The 24,638-nt window shown below is 48.7% G+C and overlaps 1 protein-coding gene across 17 annotated transcripts in view; it reads left to right on the top strand.

The window, feature by feature from the left end:
- The window catches only part of Tacc2 (transforming acidic coiled-coil containing protein 2), a 200,367-nt gene that overhangs the window by 133,392 nt on the left and 42,337 nt on the right, over window positions 1-24,638 (top strand). For all 17 annotated transcript variants that reach the window (XM_041665996.1, XM_041665994.1, XM_041665991.1 and 14 more), the window contains one exon: window positions 18,985-19,121. In XM_041665996.1, coding sequence (XP_041521930.1) covers window positions 18,985-19,121 — 137 coding nt within the window. The remainder of the gene's footprint in view (window positions 1-18,984; window positions 19,122-24,638) is intronic.

Raw genomic sequence — 24,638 nt, 5'->3', positions numbered from 1 at the left:
CTTTTTAACCAGTGCTTATTAAAGATTCCTGCGAGGTTTGGGGTAGAGTTTGAGAAGCCCTGAGTCGCTCATATCTCCTCTGTCCAGGTCTTTGTGAAACCCGTGGCTGCTGCTTTAGATGCTCCTCTCTGTCTGGGAAGGACTCAGGGCAGCAATAACCACTTCCAAACGAGAAATGGGTTGTGAGGAGGGGGAGACTCCCACCCCGAAGTACTTATTTCTCATCAAAGATGAATGAGCCCTGTTGATGAGCCTTGTATTCCTCCTCCTCTCTAAGGGGAACCCCTGGGGATGTAGCTTCCTCTAAGTGAAGCAGCACCAGGCACTTTGTCATCAGTTCCAAGGACTTCCCCAGCTTAGCCCCCTCCCCCCCAATCAACTGAGGCACCAATGCAACCTGAGACAGTGGGCAGGGTTCTCTTACAGGGCAGGCTGTTGGCGGACTCTAGGAAACAGGCTGCAAATGTGGGAAGTCATAGGACTCTAGTCCCCGAGGAGCCACAGAAGCAAGAAGGAGGGAGGCTGTTACAAAAATTGGCAGAGGAAGGGGTACAGAGGGACAAAGAAAAAGCAGAGGTTTAGGGGCTGTCAAAATGCTCCCCACCAAGCCTCTGCAGACTTGTTGGATCCCTAGAGCCTACATGTTGAAGTAGATTTTACTTTGGATATTATTACTGGGTGCACTAGGAGTCGTTCCCTGCCCCCCCCCCCCCAGTTCCCACACACTGAATAAGCTGCAAGTTATCTGTTGAGTGGGGTGTAAGCTGAAGTCCCAAAGGCTCCTTGTGGGTGTCATCTCTTCTGGCATCATTCCTAGATAGCTGCACCCTGGCTCTATGGCCTCGTGCCCACATCCACAGGATTCTGGCCCTGCCCCATCTTGGAGGCTTGCTCCTTGGGGTCCCTAAAGGCAGTAACATTCCAAAGCCTTCCCAGTAACTCCTGAGCTTGCAAGGGGTCATGCCAGCCCATTCTGCTGGGGTCTTGGGTTGGGGTACCATGTTGCTCATAGCCTGGGGTTTCAGGTATTGATCCAGTATGAACAACTCTGCAGGCGAGCTTTACATCAAAGTCAGGAGATTATGGGTCAGTGCCTCTCCAAGCTCTGTGTTTCTTTCTACTATCTTACAGTCTGTTTCTGTGACTATATTCTTGGTTGCCTAGGAAACTACATTAGCCTGAAATATGATTGGCTCCTCTTGTCAGATGGATTACTGGAGCCGGGGCAGCACTGCAGGTCAGCAAAGGGTGTGGATCAATTCCGTCCATCGCCCCTAAAGCTTCACGGGGTGGACTTGGCATTGAGAACCGTTGTCCCTTGAAAACCAATTGTTCACAGGCCCCTGCTTTTGTTTCAGAAAGGGGAGACCCATTGAACACAAAGCACCGACTAAGTCAGGCCTGCTCTCACACGCCCATCCTGTGTCGGTTGCGCTTGCTCAGATGACTTCGCTCTGTTTATATTTGTGAATTCTCTTAGCGGTTGTGTCTGCAGGGCAGGTGGGTGCAGTTTGTCGGTGCCAGACGTGGGAACAGAGCTGGATGAGGCAGACTCCATGCCAGGAGGGAAGAGCTCTTTACTTAGCTTCGCTGAGGAGATCCAGATTCAACAGAAACTTTTGTGCACTCTCTGTCTGGCCTTTTTAAAGACAGTGTCTCGTGTATTCCAGACTGGCTTCCAATTTGCTACATAGCCAGGATCTTCCTGGCTCTACCTTCAGAGTGCTGGGATCACAGGTGTGCACCACCCTGTTTATGGCGTGCTGGGTATTTGGTCCTTCTGCCTGCTAGGCAAGCGCTCTCCTAACTGAGCTGCATGGCCAATCTCTGCAGGGCTGTTTTGTTTGTTATATAAATATATTAACCTTGTAGGCAAATTTTCTATATAAGGAAACTGAATCCTCTGAGTGGTTAAATCACAAGGTTAGAAACTGTTAGGGGGGTCAGATAGTAAACACCTCTGCTCCTACAGGGCAAAAGCTGCCATAGATGATACGTAACTTACTGTTCCAATAAACTTTATTCATAACAAGCAGGCAATGGGTTATAGTTTGCTAGTGTTTCATTGTAAAGATGATTGACTCAAGGCTCAGACCTGAGTTTCTTGCCTTGCCCAGGATCTTTGAGCCCTCGGTCCAGGATGTGCTGATGGCTCCCTCGTGCACACCCTTCCCCCTGGGCACCATTCTTGTCCATCTTCATATCCCCTCTTGGGTTCCTCGTGGAGAGCTCAGGTTTCCTGGGTCCAAGAACTTTGACTTCTTTCTCCTCTCAAGAGCAAGACAGGGCTGGGTGCCTGCTGCTCAGAGATTGGGGACCTGCCTAGCCTGAGCACCTCCTAATGCACACAGAAAGAATAGTATTGGAGAGGGTTCTGCGGGGAAGAACTTATAGAGATCCTGGTCTCCGCACAGATGGGGTCAGTTGGGGCCTTAGGGAGATGACAAGGACCTGGGTGGGGGGCTTGCGGCTCACTCCTGCAGTTGTGAGGCACATCAAGAAGTTCTGCCACTTGTGAGGCAGGCAGGGAGCCCACACCTACCCTGAATTAGGCTTGGCTCTCAGGCTCCAAGGCCATGGGAGTATTTTTACCGCTCATCTTGTGGTGTTTTGTTTTAGCATCAGACAGACTAAGACAGACATCCTGGGGTGAACGTCCACACCCACCATCGTGTGCCAGTGCTGTCCACCTTGCAGCTTCTTGTCACCAGGACTCATGGAGAACTAAGGGTTTTGAGGCATCTCCAAGGAGGAAAGATTCCTCATTCACTATCCAGGGTATCTGGGTGCCCTTCCTCCCTGAGTCTGGAGCTCCCAGGTGGTTTTGGAGGATCATGCCCAGTCTTGGCCACTATATACCTTTAACCCCACAGATCAGACAGACTATTTGTGAGGTATCTTTCCCTGTGTGCCAGAGCAGATCCCAGTCATTTTGGCCAGGCCTCATTGGCTCCTCACTCTCTGGGCCACCATTATAAACTGTAGAAGGTTGTGTGCTCAAACACAGCTGCCTCATCTAGCTGCATCTCCTATGGCCCTTCCTCTCTGCCCTGCCTCATCTCCCCTCCCCAGCTTCTTCTAGATGGAGCCTGCTTTCTTTCCCTATAATTCTGAAGTCCTGCTTGCTAACTTGTGTAGCTAACTTCATGTATATTTGGCAATCCAGGTCACTCTGGTCTTTTGGTTTTTATTCTCTCTCTGTGGCTGTGTAAAAGTGAGTGAAGGTCAGAGGCCAGCTTGTGGGAGTCGGTTCTCTTCTTTCACCCCATGGGGCCTAAGGATCAAGTTTAAAGTCATCAGGCTTTGGTGGCTAGCATCTTTACTCTGTTTCCAGTAAGTGGGACGCAAAGCAACATGATGAGACAATTTCTTCTTGAGTCGGGGTGAGCTGTACACATGCCATAGGCCCTTGAGTCCCCCTCGAACCACAGCCCAGCCTGCTCCAGCAAGTCCTCTGTTAGGAGGCATCTTCTGCCACCAACCACTGTCCATCTTGAAATGCAGTTCCTACCTCATTAGCTAGGGAGATGTTGAGGGATTCAGGGATGCCACACAGTCGTAAAAAGCACAGGCAGCTCTCAAATCTATGCCCACCCCCCAAATCTCCCATGAGAAGAATGTGGAACTCCAAATGAACAGGGCCACTCAGTGACATTGCAAGGCAAGGAACACATTTAGACTCTTCCTCTCCTACCTGATTTTTTCTTTCTTTTTGATTTGAACATAAACCTAGATCTGGCCCTGTGCCTCACATTGCCTTGACTCAGTCCCCTGCCACGCCTCATCCCAACCCAACGCACACATCTTGCATTCCCATTGCTTGAGCAAAGCTCAGTGCTGACTGACTTCCCTGGCCCCACAGGTCCCTTCAAGGTCCTGTCCTTATTCCTTCCTCCTGCCTCCCCCTGGCCAGCAAGGTCTGTGGAAGCATCACTTCTTCCACACAGCCCTCCTAGCCTGCTCTAATCTGCTCTCACTGATTGAAGACTCCATGGTCTTCGCTCTTGGCTGCTGCCCTCATCCAGCCACCCAGGGCTTCCTCTCTCACGCGACTGCCATTGTCATCGTCCCACATTTCTGGCCAGTAGCAATGCTACATCTGAGGGTAGCAGCAGAGTTCTCACACTTCTGACACATGGACAACTTTAACCACCTCCAGGAAAGCCTGGGTGAGCCCAGACAGCCCCATGGTCTTTCCACTCCTCACCCCCACCCCACTATGGGAGGGGACCCCCAATGGTGTCTTCTCCCAGTCCGTCAGCAAGTCTGTGCTGCTATCTTTCAACTGTATTAAAAGTCACCATCTCCCAGAATCCCACTCAGATAAAAATGCTGCCTTCCTTCTAGACTGGAAGCTGTAAACAATGCAACACACGAGTGTGCCTGAGGATGTTTAACTGTTTTGTATATTTGTATGAATTTGGCAATCACATTAATGAATTTGCAAAAGCCCATTCGTGCACTAGACTTGTGTGGCTATGTGTGAGGAAGCAGTTATCCTGCAAGGGGCCGCTTTTGAGTTCTCAATGTAATACTGTAGCTTTGGGCCTGACTTTAAAAATACTCTGCGTTCTCTGCAAATTAATGTTAAGTAACAGGGGGAAACAGGGCTCAGAAACATGATTGCCAAGGGCTAAGAGAGAAAGGGGATAGGAGATATTGAAAGAAGGACCTAGACCTTCAGTTAGACTGGGTGATTATGTTGAGGACATCTGTTTGGCTTGGTGACTATAGACTCTTGAAGATTATTAAGAGTAAGGGCTGAAGATGGCTCAGCAGTTAAGGGCACTGTTGCTCTTGCAGAGGACCAGGGTTTGGTTCCCATCACCTGCACAGCGGCTCACAATCATCTGTAACTCCAGTTATAGATGATACAGCTGCAGATATTGATAGATATCATTTTTAAATAAATATTTATTTTATGTACATGAGTGACCTGTCTTTACACACACACCAGAAGAGGGAATCAGATCCTGTTACAGATGGTTGTGAGCCTCCATGTGGTTACTGGAATTGAACTCAGCACCCCTGGAAGAGTAGCCAGTGCTTTTAACCACTGAGCCATTTCTCCAGCCCGATAGATATTATTTTAACTGCTCCCAAAGAATATAATAAAAACCAACTGTGGGGCAAGATTTCCTGAATAATTTTGTCTGCTGGGTCCCCACGTAGGAAAATCTGCCTGGAGCTAGTGTCCGCTGAGGGACTTGTCAAAGCCCCGCAGTGCCCCTGACAGTAGACAGACTGGGTAGCGTTCTCTGGGTGTGCTCTCCCCTCCTTGTCTTGGGAGCAGTGGGTCAGTCTGTCTGAACACCCTGGACTCTGTACGGCCTACCATGCTGATCCAGGGGGAACATGCAGGTCACAGATATGAACCAGAGTGGCAACTTGTTGGAGAAACAGAGAGAAAACTCAGAACTTCCAGTCAGAAGGAAAGGATACCTGTTCTACCCACTGTCACACAAACATGGTGACGATAACCACATGGCCCCACACTGGGAATAGGGCCAGAGAAAACTCACTGGCTACAGCCACCACCTGGCCACGGCCTCTGTCCTGTCTGTGGAAGCAGGCAGCTGGCAGCACAGGGCCTTGGAGTTTGGGGGCAGCTCCAGACGGTGCAGCCAGCTGCAGAAAGAACGCTTTGGAAGTAGTCAGCAAGCACCACTCAGACACATTCATCCCTCTCTTCTTCCCTCTTTCCCTTCCTCCCTCCCTTCCCGTCTTTCTTTTCCTTTTTTCCTTGCATGTCTGGACAGGAGAGACCTGGGAAACTCTTACATCTAGTCATTGTACAGCACACTGTCATCTCTCAGCAGCTGAGCACTGAGGTGCCACCTTCCATGGAACACCCCTTCCTTTCTTACCCGTAGATGGCCCTTCTGGCCTCAGCCCCAGGGACTCAAAGGCTCTGGGAAACTCCTAGACGCTCCCATCCTCCAAGCTCTTCCTTACCTCTCCCTGCCTCTTGCTGGCTTCTCTGCAGCTTTGCTCTGGCACCTGAAGATACTCACTCTGGGAGTTGTCCCAGGCTTCCTGTTGTCCTCCACTTAGGGCAGGAGACAGGTGCTGGGATGTTCGCTGGCATTTGTGGACCAAGCAGAAGCCCAAGACTTGATGCCTGCCCTCCCTAGGGTGTTCCCATCTCCTACCTGGGTTCCAGGTCTTGGTGGAGCAGACAGCTCTGAAATTGAAGCTCAGAATTCCTGCAGCAGCTAGGAGCCTGTTAAGAGGGGTCAGGGGTCACAGAGAGGGAGAGGCGACTCAGAGGAGTCAGAAAAATCAGCTCTGGAAGACAAAGGCGGTGAGGCTAAACACACAGACACACACACACACACACACACACACACACACACACACACCACACGGCTGGAGTGTTTGGGGTTTCTCTGTGGGAGATCCAGTTTTCTAAAGCCACTGTGACATTTAATCTGGTGGAGCCCCACCCACCAATCACAGAAGACCTAATTCTTTTTGCTTTTTTTTTTCTTTAAGTCCCTTTTATTTCATCTTCTACTTGCAGCCAAAGCCACAGCCACAGGCGAAACCCAGATATACCTCTTTAGACACCACCAAACCCACACACTATACTTATGCACCTGGTCATGTGGCCAGCCTTGCTTAGAGCACATGATTGAACCACTGGAACTGATGGTTAAAGCTGAGCATGCCCAGATACAAATACAAAAGGGTGCCTGATCCTCATACCCACCCTGCATCACCCCCCAGTGCATGCCCTCTGCATTTCTGCCCGTCACAGCTCCCCAAGAGACTAATGCTTACTCTGCCAGTGTTCCTGTACCTCAGAAAAGCTTAAGGTCACTCTTCAAGGAATCTCTTCTGGAAGAATCTGCCATGGCCTACAGGTGTGCACATGCTCTCCCTAATGCAAAACTAGCCTCTGGATGAAAGAAGTATTTTCTTCCAGACCATTCTAGGTACCTCCCTGTAATGCAGAAAGAGCAGTTCCCACGATGGCTCCCACAAATGACAGTGGTAGGGTGGAGCCTTTGATACAGCTGTTTCTGAAGCTGCAGAGACGCACATCTGCTCCCTATTAAGGAGACCCTGCTGAAGACTGAATTCATGTCAGTGGCCAGCAGGACAGAGAGCAGCTCCTGTGGTCGCCTCCTGTTGGACGCACTCCCTGAGCAGGGACAAAGCTCAGTCTGGGGTCTTCTAGTCTAGCTCAGCCCCCCCCCACACACACACACACCCGCACCCGCTGATACATGCCCACCTCCCTTAGAACCTTTGCCCCAGTATCCTGAAGAGACATACAAAGGGAAAAATAGAGTCTGACAACAGCTAAAGGTGAGACTCAGTGGAGAGACTGGACCCAAGCTAGTCATCTTTAACCCCAAATAAACTACCCATCCATTTTCCTCGAGGGTATGAATCTGTAATCTCAGCTATTTCCCCAATGGGAAGGATGTCCTCTTTAAGCTTGCCAAATGAGACAGTCTGCCCAAAACTGTGGTTTTTAGCAAATTGCATGTTGCAGAGAGACGATTAAAAGGACCACCGGAGTCCCCGTGAGTCAGGGTGAGAAATCTAAGAGGTTTTTGGACAAATGACATGCTTCTTGTGAGATGAAAATGATTTCTGTTTTTTTAAAAAAAAGTGAAAAAGGAAGTCTGTAGGAGTGGGATGGAGCTGGACGACAGTGTCCTCCTGAGCCTGGCATAACCTACAGGTGCGTCCAAAGCTAGCCCCGGAGAGAAGATAGTTCCAGAACCTTCCAAGCACCTCCCTGGAATGAGGAGCAGGAACAATTTGTAATCTTGGGAACACAAGAGGGAGAACCCCTGCATCCTAAGGAGTGTACAACAGGGTCAGCTTCTGTCTGAGTGCCCTTGGTGATTCCAGGCAGCCTGGTGACAGGGCCCCATGGGTAATGATGGTACCTCCTCTAAGCCAGAGACCCAGAGAGGAGATGTGACGTCTTCAAGTTATCCTCTGATCTCTGTGTGTGAGCCATGGTATGTGTCCCCATACCTCACTCATGAATAAATAAATGTGAAAAAGTTAGAGCCTATTTTATGGCAGTCTGCAAATAGTTCCCTTGATCAGTAAGAAGAAGCAGGAGTTAAATCCCTTTCCCCTTGCCTTCCTATTTTTGCATATTATGAAAATGAAGAGATGGCTTGCAAAAGCAGCACATGAAGCAGCCCATGGGTTTTGCCCCATGCCTGGAAATGCACATTTCTCTTAAGGCATTGCCCATCATGGAGTAGTTTCACCTTCTTCTCTCATACAGAATGCAGCTTAGTCAGCTCAACCTCTGACCCCTTATTACAAATTCTGAACTGATAAAAGTATAAATTAAATTACTTTCCTTGTGTATATTACACATATTAATCCTGACGGCTTAAGGAATGCAGCCGTACAATGCTTATTAATTATAGAATTGAGCATCTGCAGATTTGGCTCTCAATATGGACAGGCTGTTACCAGCCTTGGGCCTTCGTTTCCTGTTGTATCAGGGGCAGGAGAAAAAGTAATCGATGCTTGGAGTGGCCATGGTGCTGTGTTTGTAGCTATAGTGTACTCTACACACTGCTAGGTGGAGGGCTAGTGTTCACCCACTCACACCAGCAGCCCTTACAGTGTTAACACTGTGTAATTAGAATTAGCGTATCCTTCCTGTTAACACACTGGGGATACCTAAAGCAAGCTTGTGCTTCCAGTTTCTTTAAAAACCTGGACCTATGATTCCTGAGTTTACTGAACTCTTGACACACACACACACACACACACACACACACACACACACACACAGAGCGCTAAAGCAGGTGTGGGTTAAGAATCGTAAAATTAAGCACCAAATCCCACTTGAATATTTAGTAAGAACTGTAATCAGGTAATCGGATGGATGCGCTGGCACTGCTGTGTATTTCTTGAGATAGGACGGCCCACTGGAGCTCAGACCTGGAGAGCAGAGGAGTGGCCATCCATCACAGAGCTAGGGGTCGGTTCCAGGCCGAGGGAGCTATGAAGAGCCATGATGGTGGGATGGAGGCTGGCCAAGTGCACAGGCTGGTTCCTATACTTGGGAGAACCAGGTAGACAGAGAGAATAAAGTCCTCCTGGAGGCCTGGGTCGTGGGTGGCAGTAATGTTGGGACAAGCGAGGGTCATGAAGCAGCTGGAGGACTTGACCTTGTCCGGGGTGAGGGTGGCTCGCCCTGAGAGTTCAGACAGCTTTAGTCCATTCATGCTAACTGCTCTGAGATGATCAGCAGGGACAGGAGTGGGTGCTGATGTGGGAACAGTGACCACGAAGGTGAGAAACCACTGGATGTCAGACCCACGGAAGTGAAGGTTAAAGGTGCCAGAGGGAGGGCAGTGATCCCAGGTTATATTTCGGGCAAGTTTTGACTAAAATAATTTATTTTTATTGGCTATATAATTGATACAGTAAGAACATATTTTCATAATTCTAAGGTATTCTCAGTTCCTTATATGCTAGTTTGTTTTAATACAACAAAACCATCAGCGCCATAGCCAGTGATTTAGGTATGATGGCTGATAAGTCACCTTGGATTTCAATTACATGTAGTAAACTCCAATAAACAAATATAATTCCCCAAGCATCACTGTCTCAAGGCCAAGGGCCTTTGTGACAGTAACCCATGTGAGTCAAACAGACACTCCCAGCTGGCCTGCCAGCAGCACTCGGCTGCTTGAGAAAGAAGTTAAGTGTAAATCTGACAACGGGACCTGGTTCCTGATCTCATCATGCTGTCGTGTGCTGGTCGCCAGCACAACCTTGTCTCTTCTCATTTGATTACGGTTTACGATCTAGATGTCAAACCTCTCAGACTTAATGTGTAAAGAAAGCTTGGTTTGTTCCCAGAGACCAGGCAAGCCTAGGGGACAGAAGCACTTTCAGTGTGAGCTCCCTGCGCATGGCTCAGCTAAGCCGAGAGGTTTTCTGGGCTCAATGACGTTGTGGGTGGGTGAAAACACCTGTCTACTTGGGTGGCTTCTGATCAGGTGGGACATTACTGCCTTTGTCCCTGAGAAAACTGTGACTGGTGACAGCCTGTGAGAAACTTCTGTCTTCCTGAGTTCAGTGTGATATATCCATTTTTTGCTCGTGTCCGTGTCTTGTTTCCAGTTTTTTACTTTTTTATTTATGTGTGTGTGTGTGTGTTGTCTGCATGTGTATATACACATGTTTGTGCTGATGCCCACAGAGGCCTGAAGAGGGCACCAGATGCCCTGGAGCTAGAGTTTAGGAAGTTGGGAGCTGTCTGATGTTTGGTGTTGGGAAATGAACTCCAGGCCTCTAGAACAGGAAGCACTCCTAACCATTGAGCCATTCAGCCCCTCTGGTTAAATTTTTAGCAAATCTAAATTTAAAGTAAAAAATTCTGACTGAGGTACTGGGAATATAGATCAGTGATTAGGCATTTGCTTGATATGTACAAGGCCCTGGGTTTAATAGTGACTTCTTCAAGGCAAAAATAAAGATTCCAATGTAAATTTACTTCAGCAAGGAGTTCAGCAACAAAATGAGATTTCTAGACTATATTGTATGAAGGCAAGGAAATAAAGGGCAGTCTGAGTGCCTTTTTCTCTGTTTCTTTTTTTTATTAAAATGTGTGTGTGCACATGCGTGTATCCACAGTGCACATGTAGAGATCAGAAGACAACTTGTAAGAGTCTGTTTTCTATTTCCACCATGTGAGTTTCAGAGATGGAACTCAAGTCTTCAGCCTTGGCGACAAGCACCTATACCTGCTGAGCCATCTGACAGCCCTCCTCCCCCAAGTCTTGATTCACCATCTGGCTTTTCTGCCAGTCCTAACGAGATGCAGCTACCAATGATGGGACCACGAGCCTGGGAGCCAAACTCTGACATTCTGTGTCTCCAGTCATGGGGCCACCAGAATGGTGGTGTCTTTTGAGAGGTCCCTAGAGTGGTAACAAAGGAGTGTCTGCAAAGGACGCTTGAGCATGCGCACTTGTACATGCCCGCCTGTGCCCGTTGCCACACGGACCTTCATTCTGGAAACACTGCCTTTCTCTGGAGGCTGAGTTGTGTCTCCCAGGCAGAAAGGCTGAGCTCCTGTGATTCAGCTTTGCCCCCCTTCTCTCCACAGTTGTCCTGCCAAAGCACTGGCCACATTTTCTCTAGCCTCCCGATTTTCTTTCAAGACCAACTGAGTAGCCTTAGCCAAATAAAATAGAAGAGGTGCCCAGCTGGCTCGCACAGAACATTCCCCAAGTTCCCAGAGCTTGCAGCGTCAGAGTTACAACTGCATTGCTGGGGGCTCTCAGTTACTGTCTTCCTAGGGGGAAAAAATCCAGCCCGTTCAAGCAGAAATTTATCTAGTAAAGAACGACTGTTCCAAAGGAGGGCAGCAGCTTGGTGGGTGCTTCGCTGTGGATCCTAGTGAGTTTTTATGACTATTTATGAGGTGAATGCGTGTTCATGGGGTACCCCAACTACTTCCGGAATTTGGATATCTCTTCCCCTGCTCCTTTCAAGCCCACAAAGTTAAGTGTGTGTGTGTGTATATGTGTATGTATGTGTGTCGGAATTCCCGTGTAAGTGATGTCATGAGGTGTTTGCAGAAGCAGATCTGTGTACATGTGAGAAATGATCTAGTGACCTCATTTCTGGTGAAGCGGGAACAACTTATCTGCTGCCACCACAGGGATATTTAAACTCAGGAGACACAGCTACCTCTTATCATGCCTTTGTGAAGCTGTTCAGGGTCCCATGATTCATCCCTTGACTGTGGGTTAGGATAGTCTCTCCTTTCAGGCTTAAAGCATTCTTTTTTTTTGGTTTTTTGAGACAGAGTTTCTCTGTAGCTTTGGAGCCTGTCTTGGAACTAGCTCTTGTAGAACAGACTGACCTTGAACTCACAGAGGTCACCTGTCTCTGTCTCCCTGCTGGAATTAAAGGTGTGCCCCACCACCGCTGCCCAGCCATTCTGTTATATTAAATTGAGACTTTATCAAGAAAGTTGAGGCCAGGGTTTTTACAATAGTATATCAGGTGCACAAATAGGAACAGGGCTTCGGGGGGGTGGGGGATCCCCCCCGCCACCCCCCCCCCCGCCAACTTCCTTCCAGCTTCACCACTCCTGTCTCTAAACAGCAATTATGGGGAGACTTTTCCTTAGAGTTCTTACAATCCCCGTTTGACGGACAGACAATTCAGAGCTTCACTTAATTAAGGCTGCACAGTTGTTCATTGGTGAGTCCGGGAGGGGTTGTGTGTTTGGGCAGACTGTTATCCCCTCTTCTTTCTGACTGCCTTTTGAGGAATTCTGTTTTCCTCATCTCTTGGAGTTGTTTAGCTAAGGTCCACTGCCTTCTCTTAGCTAAGACATAGACATACGACCGAAGATGGACCAATTGAAACTACCTTCCTAGAATGTAAGCCTTGAGTTGAGGGCTGAAACATCCAAAAAATGGCTGGAGCTCGCATTTCTCTCTGCATGTAACAAGTTCTGTAATGTTGTTATAAATTCCACCTTTGCCTTGGTCCACCCGAAGCCGAGTCTGTCTCTCAGCTGTGTTCAGTTTATCACTGGCTCGAGCCAGAGCTGAGGGATGCCCCACCCCACCTGTCTGTGCTCTCTCCCTTTTTTGAACCTCCTGACCTCTCCACATAGCCGCCAACTCCGTGAGCCCAACAGGCCCCTGGTGCTGGGAATCTTGAGGTACATATGCCACCAGCTGCATGATTTTTCTCTGGGTGACCGTAGGTGTCAGCTTGGAAAATTCTAGCAGTCTGGCCTGCCAGTGACAGCTTTTGTTCATGGACCACAGCTCCTGACCTTCTGTCCCTCAGTCACTGCACTGTCTAAGATGGATCTTAGTATTTGGCGATGTTGGAGTCATGTCCCACCTTCACTGTCTGTGTAAGATGATGTTGCAGAGCAAATGACTTGCCCAGACTCAGATTGAAGTGAAATCTCCTGTCTGTCATTCCCTGGAAAGTTATTCATCTGGCCCAGTTGTCTTAGGCAGGAGGAAGAGGAGTGTGCATGCTTGCCTCTGGGCGTGCCTCTATGTGTGTGTCTTTGTGTGTGCCCATATGGGTGGGTGGGTGTGTGTTGGCCAGGATTGTTTTTGTTGACAGGGCTGTCTAAAGTTGTCACTCAGTGGAATCCTTCGATGAATAGACACCAGGATGCAGCAGTTTTAGAAACACACACCAACCCGTCAAATGCTTACCCACATGAGATGCAAAGGCAAGAGACTGGTCTGCTGAGGGCTCAGCCTTGCTTCTGGAAGGGTTCCCTCTCTCTCCAGGGACAGCAGATGGTTTTTTGGACTAGACTCGCCAGGCTAATCTTCCCTGAAGCGGGGGTTTTGGCTAAAGCCATGGTTTTAACTTGAGCTTGGTCTTGAGGGAATAGGGAATCAGAAAAGGGAGACCTTGGGGAGCTCACGGGCTCCACGCTCAGTGAACGCAGCAGCAAGAAGCTAAGGTTTATGTCATGGTAGCGCTCCATTTCGAGCAGAAGGTGGGGCTGATGTGAGGATCTTGCGGCCTTGCCCCATGTCATTTCCTTGCAGATATGTGTTCCCAGGGCCCTCCATCCAGTCCCTGGTCGCTGTCATGTTGGGAACTGCAATCTAGTATTGTGAGGAGTTGGCCTAGATACGTGCAGATGAACCCCCTTCCTCAAGAGCAGTGCTTTTTGAACTAATTTTTAGTAACCAGATGGGGGAACCTTAGGTTTCCAGGGCAGGTATTATTTGGAGTCTCCTGCTGGGAGGCAGGGCTTACTGAGGGCAAGCCCAGCTATTGCTACACCATGGCTACTATGAACGGGCTAGGGACTGGGTTAAATAACTCAGCTCCCTGCATCTTTCTTTACCTGTTTGAGAAGACAGAGTAACTGTGTCCTGATTTTTCATTCAGATTTAGAGTTAGAGCACTGTATGGTCTGTATGGGAAATGTCAATTAAATGTCCCATCTTTTCTATCAAAGAACTGAATAAAATAATTAGTAGGGCTGGGTGTGGTGGCACATGCCTTTAATGCCACCTCTCTTCAAATCTGACGCCAGCCTGGTGTCTCAAACAGTAAAAGACTTTAATAAAGACACCACCTGCCACAAGTTCCTTCCCCAGTCAACAGTTTTCTAAGATAGAAGTATGTCCTCCATGCTGCGTCCTGGTCTCAGAAGCTACTCTCGGCTTACCCGCCAGGTGTAGAGGTAGCCAACTGGAGAAGAGTGTGAGGCACAGGAAGGACCCTTTGCACTTTGACTAGAAGCCCAGCGCGACCATGGGTGTGCTCAGGTGTGCTTGCCTGGTGCATTTAAAGCAGCTGTGCAGCCTTCTGCAGAAGTAAAATGCTCTGTGTTGTTGAGACATTGCATTGCACGGTTGTTTCCTTGGGACACCAGGCCCCTGTCTATCAAGCCCCTTGGATTCTCGCCAGTAAAACTCGAGCAAAACGTAAGCAGTTAATGGCATGTGGGAAAACTATAGTACCTCTTCATTTAAAGACACTCATTTTTCGGTTATGTGCACACATGTTCATGTGTCATGGATACATTTGTAATTAATGTGTGTGTGTCATGTATCTTTGGCTCCTGATATTGGACTATTTTGTTATAATTTGACAAGTGAAACCATGAGGTTGAAGCTAAGCCACAAGTGTAGGGAAACAAGCCTTTGAACTTAAGTTCACATTTCTCCCTCTACCTGACTCTTTGTTTGGAGGGACAGTTCCAGAAGCGTGTCATTGGAGTCACTTATTTCATCCTGTGTGGAACAGGCATCTGTAGACTGCTCAGAGCACTGTAGAGGTTCATATTTAGTACATGTGTGCATGTGTGTGTGTTCTTGTAGCTAGGACTTGAACTCCAAGCATTGAGTGTGCCAGGCAAGTAAAGGTGCTACCACCGAACTATGCTCCCTATGCTGAGAATTGTTTTTAAACTGTACTAACACAGCTGGGGAGCCCTACAGGCCCCGGTTTCCACGACTAGGCCAACCTATCATTTCTATCTTCTCATCTATCAATCTCATTGTGATGTTGCGTATTCCCCAAATACTGCCTGGTACTGGTGGAGGAATTGCCTTGTGCAGTTAGATGGCTGCTCTGCCCTGTCTGCCTCGCAGAGAATCGGTGATCACAGGATAGACCCTTAAACATGCAGAGCTGTTAGTAATCCCTCTTTTGGATATATGGGACTTTCCCTAACATTGTGTAGACAGGAGAAAGATCAGCAGGGATAGTGCTGCGGCTGGTGTGCCCCAATCCCCGCGTCACGTTCACAAGTTCATTTAAATGGCCTGCTTGTTCTCTAGGATAGACTTTATTTAATAAGAACATAAACGTTGAGCTTGCTAAAGATGTTGGGAAGCCATAGATGTAGCGAAGGTACACTATAGAGGTCGGCAGTTTGGGATTTGAGCATTGTTCTTATTTCCTAGCTGCACAGCCTTGCAAAACCGCTTGCTTCTCTTTTCTTTTTTTTTAAAAAATATTTATTTATTTATTATGTATACAATATTCTGTCTGTGTGTATGCCTGCAGGCCAGAAGAGGGCACCAGACCTCATTACAGATGGTTGTGAGCCACCATGTGGTTGCTGGGAATTGAATTCAGGACCTTTGGAAGAGCAGGCAATGCTCTTAACCGCTGAACCATCTCTCCAGCCCCCGCTTGCTTCTCTAGACTGTGCTTGTGTCGTCTGTGAAACATGCCTGTTCTCCATCAGGCCGGCTAGTTGTCCGTTGTTGTATTACTTTGTTTTGGTTTTTGTACACCACCTGCCTAGTATGTGCAGTGGTGGGAATTGGGAATTGGACGCAGGGCCTTATGCACGATAGATGAGCACTCTACCAAGTGAGCTATATCCCCAGCCTGTAGTTCTGAAGATGACAGATGTACATACACAATAGACTGGTGTCCGATGCATAACCGAATGTTCCACAAATACTGGCTGTTGTACTTTTCATATAGAAGTGTCTGTGTGTGCATGCATGTGTGTGTGCTATATGTATGTGTATATTACAGTCTTGATTATAGCTTTGTGCTTAATGTCTTGTATTTACACATATATTGCACATGCACATATATATATATATATATATATAATAACTCTTGTATTTTCTTACATGGTAAACATTTTCACGTCTTGGTAAACAAAACATTTTCTTGAAATTTGGAGGGGTTTTAGCAAACTGCAACACCGTTTCTGTTTCTGATACATATTTGTGACAAATTAATTTCCTCTCTTTTTTCCATTATGAAAATGTGTGGAGTCTCAGCTGTGTAATTATTTGTGCTTTGCTAGTGAAAAAAAAAAAAAACAAACAGGAACACCGCGGTGGGACTCGAGCAGTGGGACTCTACCCAGCTGCTTTATTCTTGTGCACAGACTCGTGGTGGTGGGCGGACTGCAGAAATTCTCGCTCTTGGAAGAGTTTTTTAAGCCCCAGGGAAGCTGAACAGGGAGGAAAGAGCGAATTTTAAAAGCTGCCGTCTGCCTCCTCTAATTAACTTGCTCTCTGCTCCTGGGAGGCAGTGTGGAAATATGCACAGAAGGCCAGCAGCACCAGAAGTGGCCCACGGCGGCCCGTGGTGTTTTGATGCACACAGTTCATAGTAAAAAGATGATGAGGCACAATGAGTGCGGTGTCCTCATGCCCTGCCCACCTGAGGCCCCGGGTGAATGGTGGTTCTCTGAGCAGGTGTGCAGGCTGGCAGCTGCTGCAGTAGGAACCGCATTGGAATTCACAGCTAGGATGCAAGAGCATCCGGTTCCTCCTTGTCACTTGTGCTACTGAAAAAGACCAGGGCCCTTTGTGTTCCAAAGCCTTGAGTTGCCAGTGCCCAGGGGTGCAGAAGCAACAGGACAAGCTTTTGGTCCTCCCCTCCCCTGCATCTCGGCTTTAGTAGGCAGCCTGGGGCCTCTGAACTCAGGAGATGCTCACAGCATACCTTGCTGGGGAATTAGAGCAGCATCCTTTTCTGTTGATGCCATGAAAAAGGTTTAGATCTCAAGAGATGCTAGCAAGAACATATAGGCGGGAACTGGGGCTGTTTTTCCGTGGAGATGGCTTTTGGCTCCTGGCAGATGATGTCCCCAGTGGAATAGACCCATTGGATGTGGGCAGCGGTGAGCAGCCGTGGGGATTCCAGGCTGCTAGCTGCCCAGGGAAGCTCCAGAAAGAGGCAAGTTAACTCTGTGTTTTGTTGTGGTTGTCCCTGATGTTTACACTAGGGTGAGGACGCTGGTTCCCAGGACTACACCCCAGGCCTGGATCAGGACATTCATTTCTCTCTGCTGTTCATTTGTGAAACCTCACCTACCAATCTGCTGCTGTCCAAGTGTGGGCGGAGCTTAAATTTTCCCCATAGACAAAAGCTAGCTCTGTTAGCATGGATATGTGAGTGGAAAAGAAATCAGTGGCCTCCCTGTTGTGTTTGTGAGAATTAAGTGTTTGCTAGTGAAATCTGATACAAAGTTGGCTTTAGCTCAGTTGGGTTCCATAAAAACAGTTCTGATGTGTTTGTTGATTTCTTTGAGTCCCAAACATGATAGTAGTTGAGGATGACCTTGAACTTCTGATCCTCCTGCCTCAACCTCAAGTGCTAATATTATACAGACTCAGACCCCTATGCCTGGTTTGTGTTAAGAGTTAAGCCTGTGGTTTTGCGTGTGTTAGACAATGACTTCCTAGTGAGCCCCATCTCCAGCCCTGATGTAGATGTTCTAAAGAGAACTCAATCAAACGGCTCATTTCCTAGGTCCTAATGGTCTGCAGAGGGGTTTGTTGCTTGCTGACACTCTGCTGGTCAGCTGATGGTCTTTAGAAGATGGTGACCTCTTCCAAGGTCACGAATTCTGTGACCCTGTGGAGCTGAGCAGTTGGGAGCCTCTCACAGTGTTGGGGGAGGCTCCTGTTCACTGATACCCGTGTGATCTAGTGTGCTGTGACATGACCTGATTATAAATCTTCAACCATCCTATGTGGCCACCCTCCTGGTAGTTAGATTCCTCCTTCCTTGCTGGGGATCAGTGCATTGGAACTGTTCTGAAATGGGGGCCGCACGCTGCTGCTCCCCACAGAGTCTGTCCTTCCAGGTAAGGTTGGCCTTAGTCCTGTGGCCATCCTGAGCCAGTGAACTGCTTCCCTGTGTCTTAGAGGCAGCAAGAGAACTTATAACTGGGTTGCCCATTCCTCTGGCTAAGGTCAAGTAGCTTGGGGCAGAAGGAAGGGAGAAGGCTTGTCCACTGACTTCTTGTTACTAAGAGAAACTTTCTTTGGTGGGCTTTTGGCCCAGGTCTCTGCATAAAGAGGCTTCCTTGCGGGTAGACTTCCCTAGGGACCACCAAGGGCTGTCGCCACACCACTGAGGAGTGGCTGGCTGTGCTTTGTGACTTGGTCTGGCATGCCCTCCGCTGGCAGGCTTTCTGACTCTCACTCATTCACTCTACAGATGGTCATTCATTGCCTTCCGTTTTAGGCCCTGGGTATTGTGCAAAACAAGGCCAGCCATCTGCATGGTGATTTCAGCCCAGGAGAAGAGACCAGTAAATATCTAGAAGCACAGGGAAGGCAGAGGGTAGAAAGAATGGCAGACTGGGGTGGGGAGAGAGTGAATGCAAATAGAATTTACGAGATGAGGATCCTGGAGGTGGGCTGGCGCCATCGTGGTGAACATTAAAAACTGTCCATCTTTTAGTCTGACTCAGTGTGCCAGGTAACACACACCAAAATGTATCCACAGAGCCCACTGGGTGTGAATTTGTCACTAGATGGACATGTGTCTTTCAAGCTACATTCAAAGAACCTATCATTTGATCTTAATGCCAGTGGCAGAATTCCTGGGAATCATGCTTTGAGGTGTGACCTCCACACCTGTCTCAACAGTTGAATTGAATGTCGGCCCCATATCTACTTGTCGGAGAGTAAGAAGGCCATGCCTTCTCAGCAGAATGTCTACTTGGCAGTCTTAACTATGTTTCTTATCTCTCTCTTCCAGGAGTTCCGACTCGGAGGAAGCCTTTGAGACCCCTGAATCAACGACCCCTGTCAAAGCACCGCCAGCCCCACCCCCACCACCCCCCGAAGTCACCCCAGAGCCTGAGGTCAGCACTCCACCAGCCCCAGAAGAACCAGGTAACCAGATATGAGGAGCCACTGGCTCTAGGGGACAGAGTTGGCACTTAGACAGTCCACAGCCCACAGTGGTTGATGCCTGTTCTCTTGGCTATGTTTTACGCTTCACTGTTTTTTTAGGGCATCTAAGGGTAAACATAGAGTGAGTTGTGCTGGGTGCGTACTAGAAGTGTTTCTGTTGATTGAGCTCTTGCGGGCTTGGGGAGGTTTGAGGGTTGAGGTAACTGGGTGATGGACATTTGAGGCAGAATCTGATAGACCCCTTCTCCGGTGTGAATCTTGACACGAGACAGCTCAGTTCACTCTACACTTGAATTCTAAGGACAACTCTCCCAGGCGGGGGAGTGCTTGCCAGCCCATGAGTAAGAAGAGTCAGTCAGTAGAGGATGACCCCTTGGACATTTGGGTCTCCTGATGGCTTGACACTTGCCCACATCTCTTGTCTCCTCGTAGGAGTTAATTAGTACCTTCAAGTACAATTTAGATGTGGCCATTACTGGGGTCGGAACAGATCATCTCCGATGGATGCTGTTCTGCACACTTCCCCATTATACCAGAGAAGCTGGCGCCACCTCTGATGGGAAGTTTAAGGTCTGGAAAGAGACTTAGCCAGGTAGAAATGACCCCATGAGAACCACATGGTTCTATCCTTAGACCCCGCTCTGACCTCCTCTAGGCCTCAGCCCTCCCCCATGGTGAGTATACACAGAGTCAGCTCCCTGCAGACCATGCGTTAGGTTCTGTGGGCAGTCACTTCTAAGGTCCACCTCTTCTCCTGGCCTAACCCTATCTTCCTGATGGCCTACTTTGTCTTCAGAGGAACCAAGAATAGAATGTGGACCTTCAGGCTGAGCACCCACAGACTGGCTGGAGGCATCCCTAGCAGGGATGGAGCTGGTAGTGAAGGAAGACAGGCCTAAGTCTGGGCTCCACCCTTGCCCTGGTTAGGAAGCAAGTGCTTTGTAACCGAAAATAACATTTTGGTCTTGATGTTGACGTTGTTGAAAAAAAAAAAAAAGGATGGGATTATTTTTCCTGCTGAAGGTTTATGCAGGCCACTGATTTAGAAAGTATTCAAGGCCCAAGGTTTGGTTGAACAACTGGGATGCTTTGTTCTGGGGAGCAGAGCAGAGCAGTTTTCACGGATGGGGGCTTCACACTGAGGGCCAACAGGACTGGCGGAGCCAGAGACCTGCTTGCAGTTCTGAGACTTAGTGTCCCTCCCTCTGTTTTGTGTCCTAACACAAAATGAAAAAATACTTTCCACATCATGTTTATAAATTCACCCCTAGTTCTCAGTGGAAAGTAGCTGAATAACAAACACTTTGTAAACCTATATCTCAAACACATCATCAAGGCATGCATAGGGGGAGGTCTCTTTTGTGACCCTCGGTGCATCTTCCGGGATTTCCTGCCCAGTGCTCTGACTGCTGCTTGGAGCTATTTACCACCACTGAACCATCTGTCTTGCCCCATCTTAAACATTAGACAGTTGAGTAATTATACCACACAAAAACAGACACAACCTCCATTCCATCTGCTTGGAATCAGGCGTTCAGTGGTCCGTACTGGCAACTGTACACGTATTCAAAGGGCAGTAGAGGCAACGGACTTTGGAGGATGCTAAACACCCTGACCTGGAAGAATGTTATGGTACCCCTTCTTCATCATCTCAACTTCCTCCAAGATGGTTTCACATCTTAGAACGGCTGTTCCAGCTGAGACAAGATTAGACAGTGACATAGCATCTCTTCTGAGGAGATATCCAACTGGCACTGTAAATTTGCTTCTTATGATCATCTGCATTTTTCAGGTTGTATGACCCATTGATTTTGTACTTTGCTGTTGCTTCCTCCCTAGTTGGTTAGATCCAAAGGTGACCCAGACAAGAACTAAGGGCCCCCTGGGTCCCTCGTATAGAGAATGCTATAAGTCAGTAATTCCATTATTGGGATAAGTGGAGACACTTGCTGTTTTCATCCTTTGAAACATGCCGTATCCTTGCATCCCCTTCAAGGCTATCTTCAGGATAACCAAAATCAGAACCATTCCATACCACCCATGCTTGAAGCGAGGAGACCGACAGTGGCATGATGCATAAGTGGATCCATGTGTTCAGATGGGCTCCATCAGGACTGACTTGGGCTTCTTCTGTTCTGGAGAATGACTTGGGAAAGCTCTGAGGTCTCTAACAGACTGTGAAAAGGAGCTTGGGTTATACACACTAGATGTGTATCCCAGGGCACACTCGATGTCTATCCCAGGGCACACTCGATGTCTATCCCAGTGCACACTCAATGTCTATCCCAGTGCACACTCGATGTCTATCCCAGGGCACACTCGATGTCTATCCCAGGGCACACTCGATGTCTATCCCAGGGCACACTCGATGTCTATGCCAGTGCACACTCGATGTCTATCCCAGTGCACACACTCGATGTCTATCCCAGGGCACACTCGATGTCTATGCCAGTGCACACTCAATGTCTATCCCAGTGCACACTCGATGTCTATCCCAGGGCACACTCGATGTCTATCCTAGTGCACGCTATGTGTATATCCCAGTGCACACTCAATGTCTATCCCAGGGCACACTCGATGTCTATCCTAGTGCACGCTATGTGTATATCCCAGTGCACACTCGATGTCTATCCCAGTGCACACTCAATGTCTATCCCAGTGCACACTCGTTGTCTATCCCAGTGCACACTAGATGTCTATCCCAGGGCACACTCGATGTGTGTTCCAGTGCACACTCGATGTCTATCCCAGGGCACACTCGATGTCTATCCCAGGGCACACTCGATGTCTATCCCAGGGCTCACTCGATGTCTATCCCAGTGCACACTCGATGTCTGTCCCAGGGCACACTCGATGTCTGTCCCAGGGCACACTCGATGTCTGTCCCAGGGCACACTCGATGTCTATCCCAGTGCACACTCGATGTCTATCCCAGGGCACACTCGATGTCTATCCCAGGGCACACTCGATGTCTATCCCAGTGCACACTTGATGTCTATCCTAGTGCACGCTATGTGTATATCCCAGTGCACACTCGATGTCTATCCCAGTGCACACTCGATGTCTATCCCAGGGCACACTCGATGTCTGTCCCAGGGCACACTCGATGTCTGTCCCAGGGCACACTCGATGTCTATCCCAGGGCACACTCGATGTCTATCCCAGGGCACACTCGATGTCTATCCCAGGGCTCACTCGATGTCTATCCCAGTGCACACTCGATGTCTATCCCAGTGCACACTCGATGTCTATCCCAGGGCACACTCGATGTCTGTCCCAGGGCACACTCGATGTCTATCCCAGGGCACACTCGATGTCTATCCCAGGGCACACTCGATGTCTATCCCAGTGCACACTTGATGTCTATCCTAGTGCACGCTATGTGTATATCCCAGTGCACACTCGATGTCTATCCCAGGGCACACTCTGTCTATCCCAGGGCACACTCGATGTCTGTCCCAGGGCACACTCGATGTCTATCCCAGGGCACACTCGATGTCTATCCCAGGGCACACTCGATGTCTGTCCCAGGGCACACTCGATGTCTGTCCCAGGGCACACTCGATGTCTCTCATAGTGCACACTCGATGTCTATCCCAGGGCACACTCGATGTCTATCCTAGTGCACGCTATGTGTATATCCCAGTGCACACTCGATGTCTATCCCAGGGCACACTCGATGTCTATCCCAGGGCACACTCGATGTCTATCCCAGGGCACGCTATGTGTATATCCCAGTGCACACTCGATTTCTATCCCAGTGCACACTCGATGTCTATCCTAGTGCACGCTATGTGTATATCCCAGTGCACCACTGGTTTTGGGACATCCATAGGTCTGGCCATGATGCTTTGGAGCCTCATCATTTAGTCTGAATGTAGCCCATGCTGTGAATGAGTTGAGTCCGGTCTGAAATAGTAAACATTAGAGCAAGATGGACGCGCAGGGCACAGTGGTGCAGGAGCTCCCTGGTGGTCAGATGTCAATGAAAAGCTCCAGTTTGCCAGGCTCTGGCTTCTCAGTCTTCGTCACGGTGGTGTGCAAACTGTTAAGGAGCAGTAGCTGCCCCAGGACAGGGATGGCAGCACCCGCCACTCCTTAACTTCTTTTTCAATGAAGCAGAAAAATAACACACACAACCCCATCTCTTACTTAAATGACAGTTCATAAAAGAATGACCATTATAGAGGCTTAAGAGATAGCCTGTGTGGACAGGGGGTTGGAGATGTTGATTGCTGCTGAGTCACAATCCCTTAGAACCTTTGACTACGCCTTTTGGAGTCTTTGAAAATTGTGGAGAGCCAGTCAGCATGGAGATTACAGTCAGGAGACCTGAACTGGGGACTGAGCCTCCAGAAAGCACCCACCTCCTTGGTTTAGGCTGTACAAAGGATCATCTGATTCTTTGCACATGTTGGAAGCTGCCCCCCCCAACTTCCCATCCATTCTGCAGACCTGTGGGGGGGCACCGCAAAGGCATGAGAAGGCCCTGTGCTGCTTGCGTGGGTCACCCTGGGGAGAGAGGGTTTGTTCTGAAAACCATGGGAAAGAAAGGGCAGGAGGGGAAAATCTATTGTTTATAGTTTTCCTCTGCAGAATTCCTGGAATGTCACTAAAGGAACCCCAGGAACCACAGGAAATAATAGGCAAGACCTTTGACTGTTGAATACAAACATGGTTTTCCTCCTGGAAACCTGTTTAACAAAACAGTCTCTTACTGTATGCTGGATCCTATGAGCATTTTTGTGCTCCATGGCACAGAAGGACACAATGCGGAATGCCCACCTTGTGTCTGTCCCCGACTGAGGAGTCCAGTTTTCTGTGTATAAATGAAGGCAGCAGCCTGCATGTGCTGAAATCTCTCCCCTCTAGACTCTGTAAAACACTAGGCAATGTCAGCAGTGGGAGACATACTTGTCTTTCACCTGATTAAATAATAGTTTTGGATTATGAACTTTCCCTGTGTTAGGCTCGTAATAGGACCTTTGCTTTATCTTGGAGAGCTAAGTATCCTTTATTTGAATAACATTCCCTTCCTTTGAGGTCGTGACCTTCCCTTCGTCCTGCAGCATGTGACAGACTCTGGGATGGGAACTCTAGCTTCCTGCCCTCCCATGCAGCTCCTCTGTGTCCTGGCTGCTCGGTGCTTCTGGCCTCATAGGTGCTGAGTTGTTGCTGTGCCCACTGGCACTCAGCCGTGTGCTGAACAGCTCTGTCAGCTGGTCCCGAGACCTGCAGCCCAAGCTGAGCCCCACAGGATGGTCAGGTAGCAGGAAGCAGATGATCAACCAGGTACATGGTGGAAGAGCTGAGGTGAGCTCCTTACCGTCCTTTCTGGGCCATCTTCTTGTAGTAACAAAGTTGTCTGCGCATTCTTGCTGGCAGCCCTCTTAGCCTGGAGAAGTCTTGATGGTGTTTGGAGCTGCTCAGTGGCCCATGTGCCTACACATTTCCTCTTGTAGGAAAGAGACGTCTCTCTGGTCTCTGATTTTAGAG

Source organism: Microtus oregoni, unplaced genomic scaffold (genome assembly GCF_018167655.1).
Source record: "Microtus oregoni isolate MIOR12 unplaced genomic scaffold, Mior012 000016F_ref0000370, whole genome shotgun sequence".
Taxonomy (NCBI): Eukaryota; Metazoa; Chordata; class Mammalia; order Rodentia; family Cricetidae; genus Microtus; species Microtus oregoni.
The sequence above is the reverse complement of the archived record's forward strand: the minus strand, read 5'-3'. Positions and strand labels throughout refer to the sequence as shown.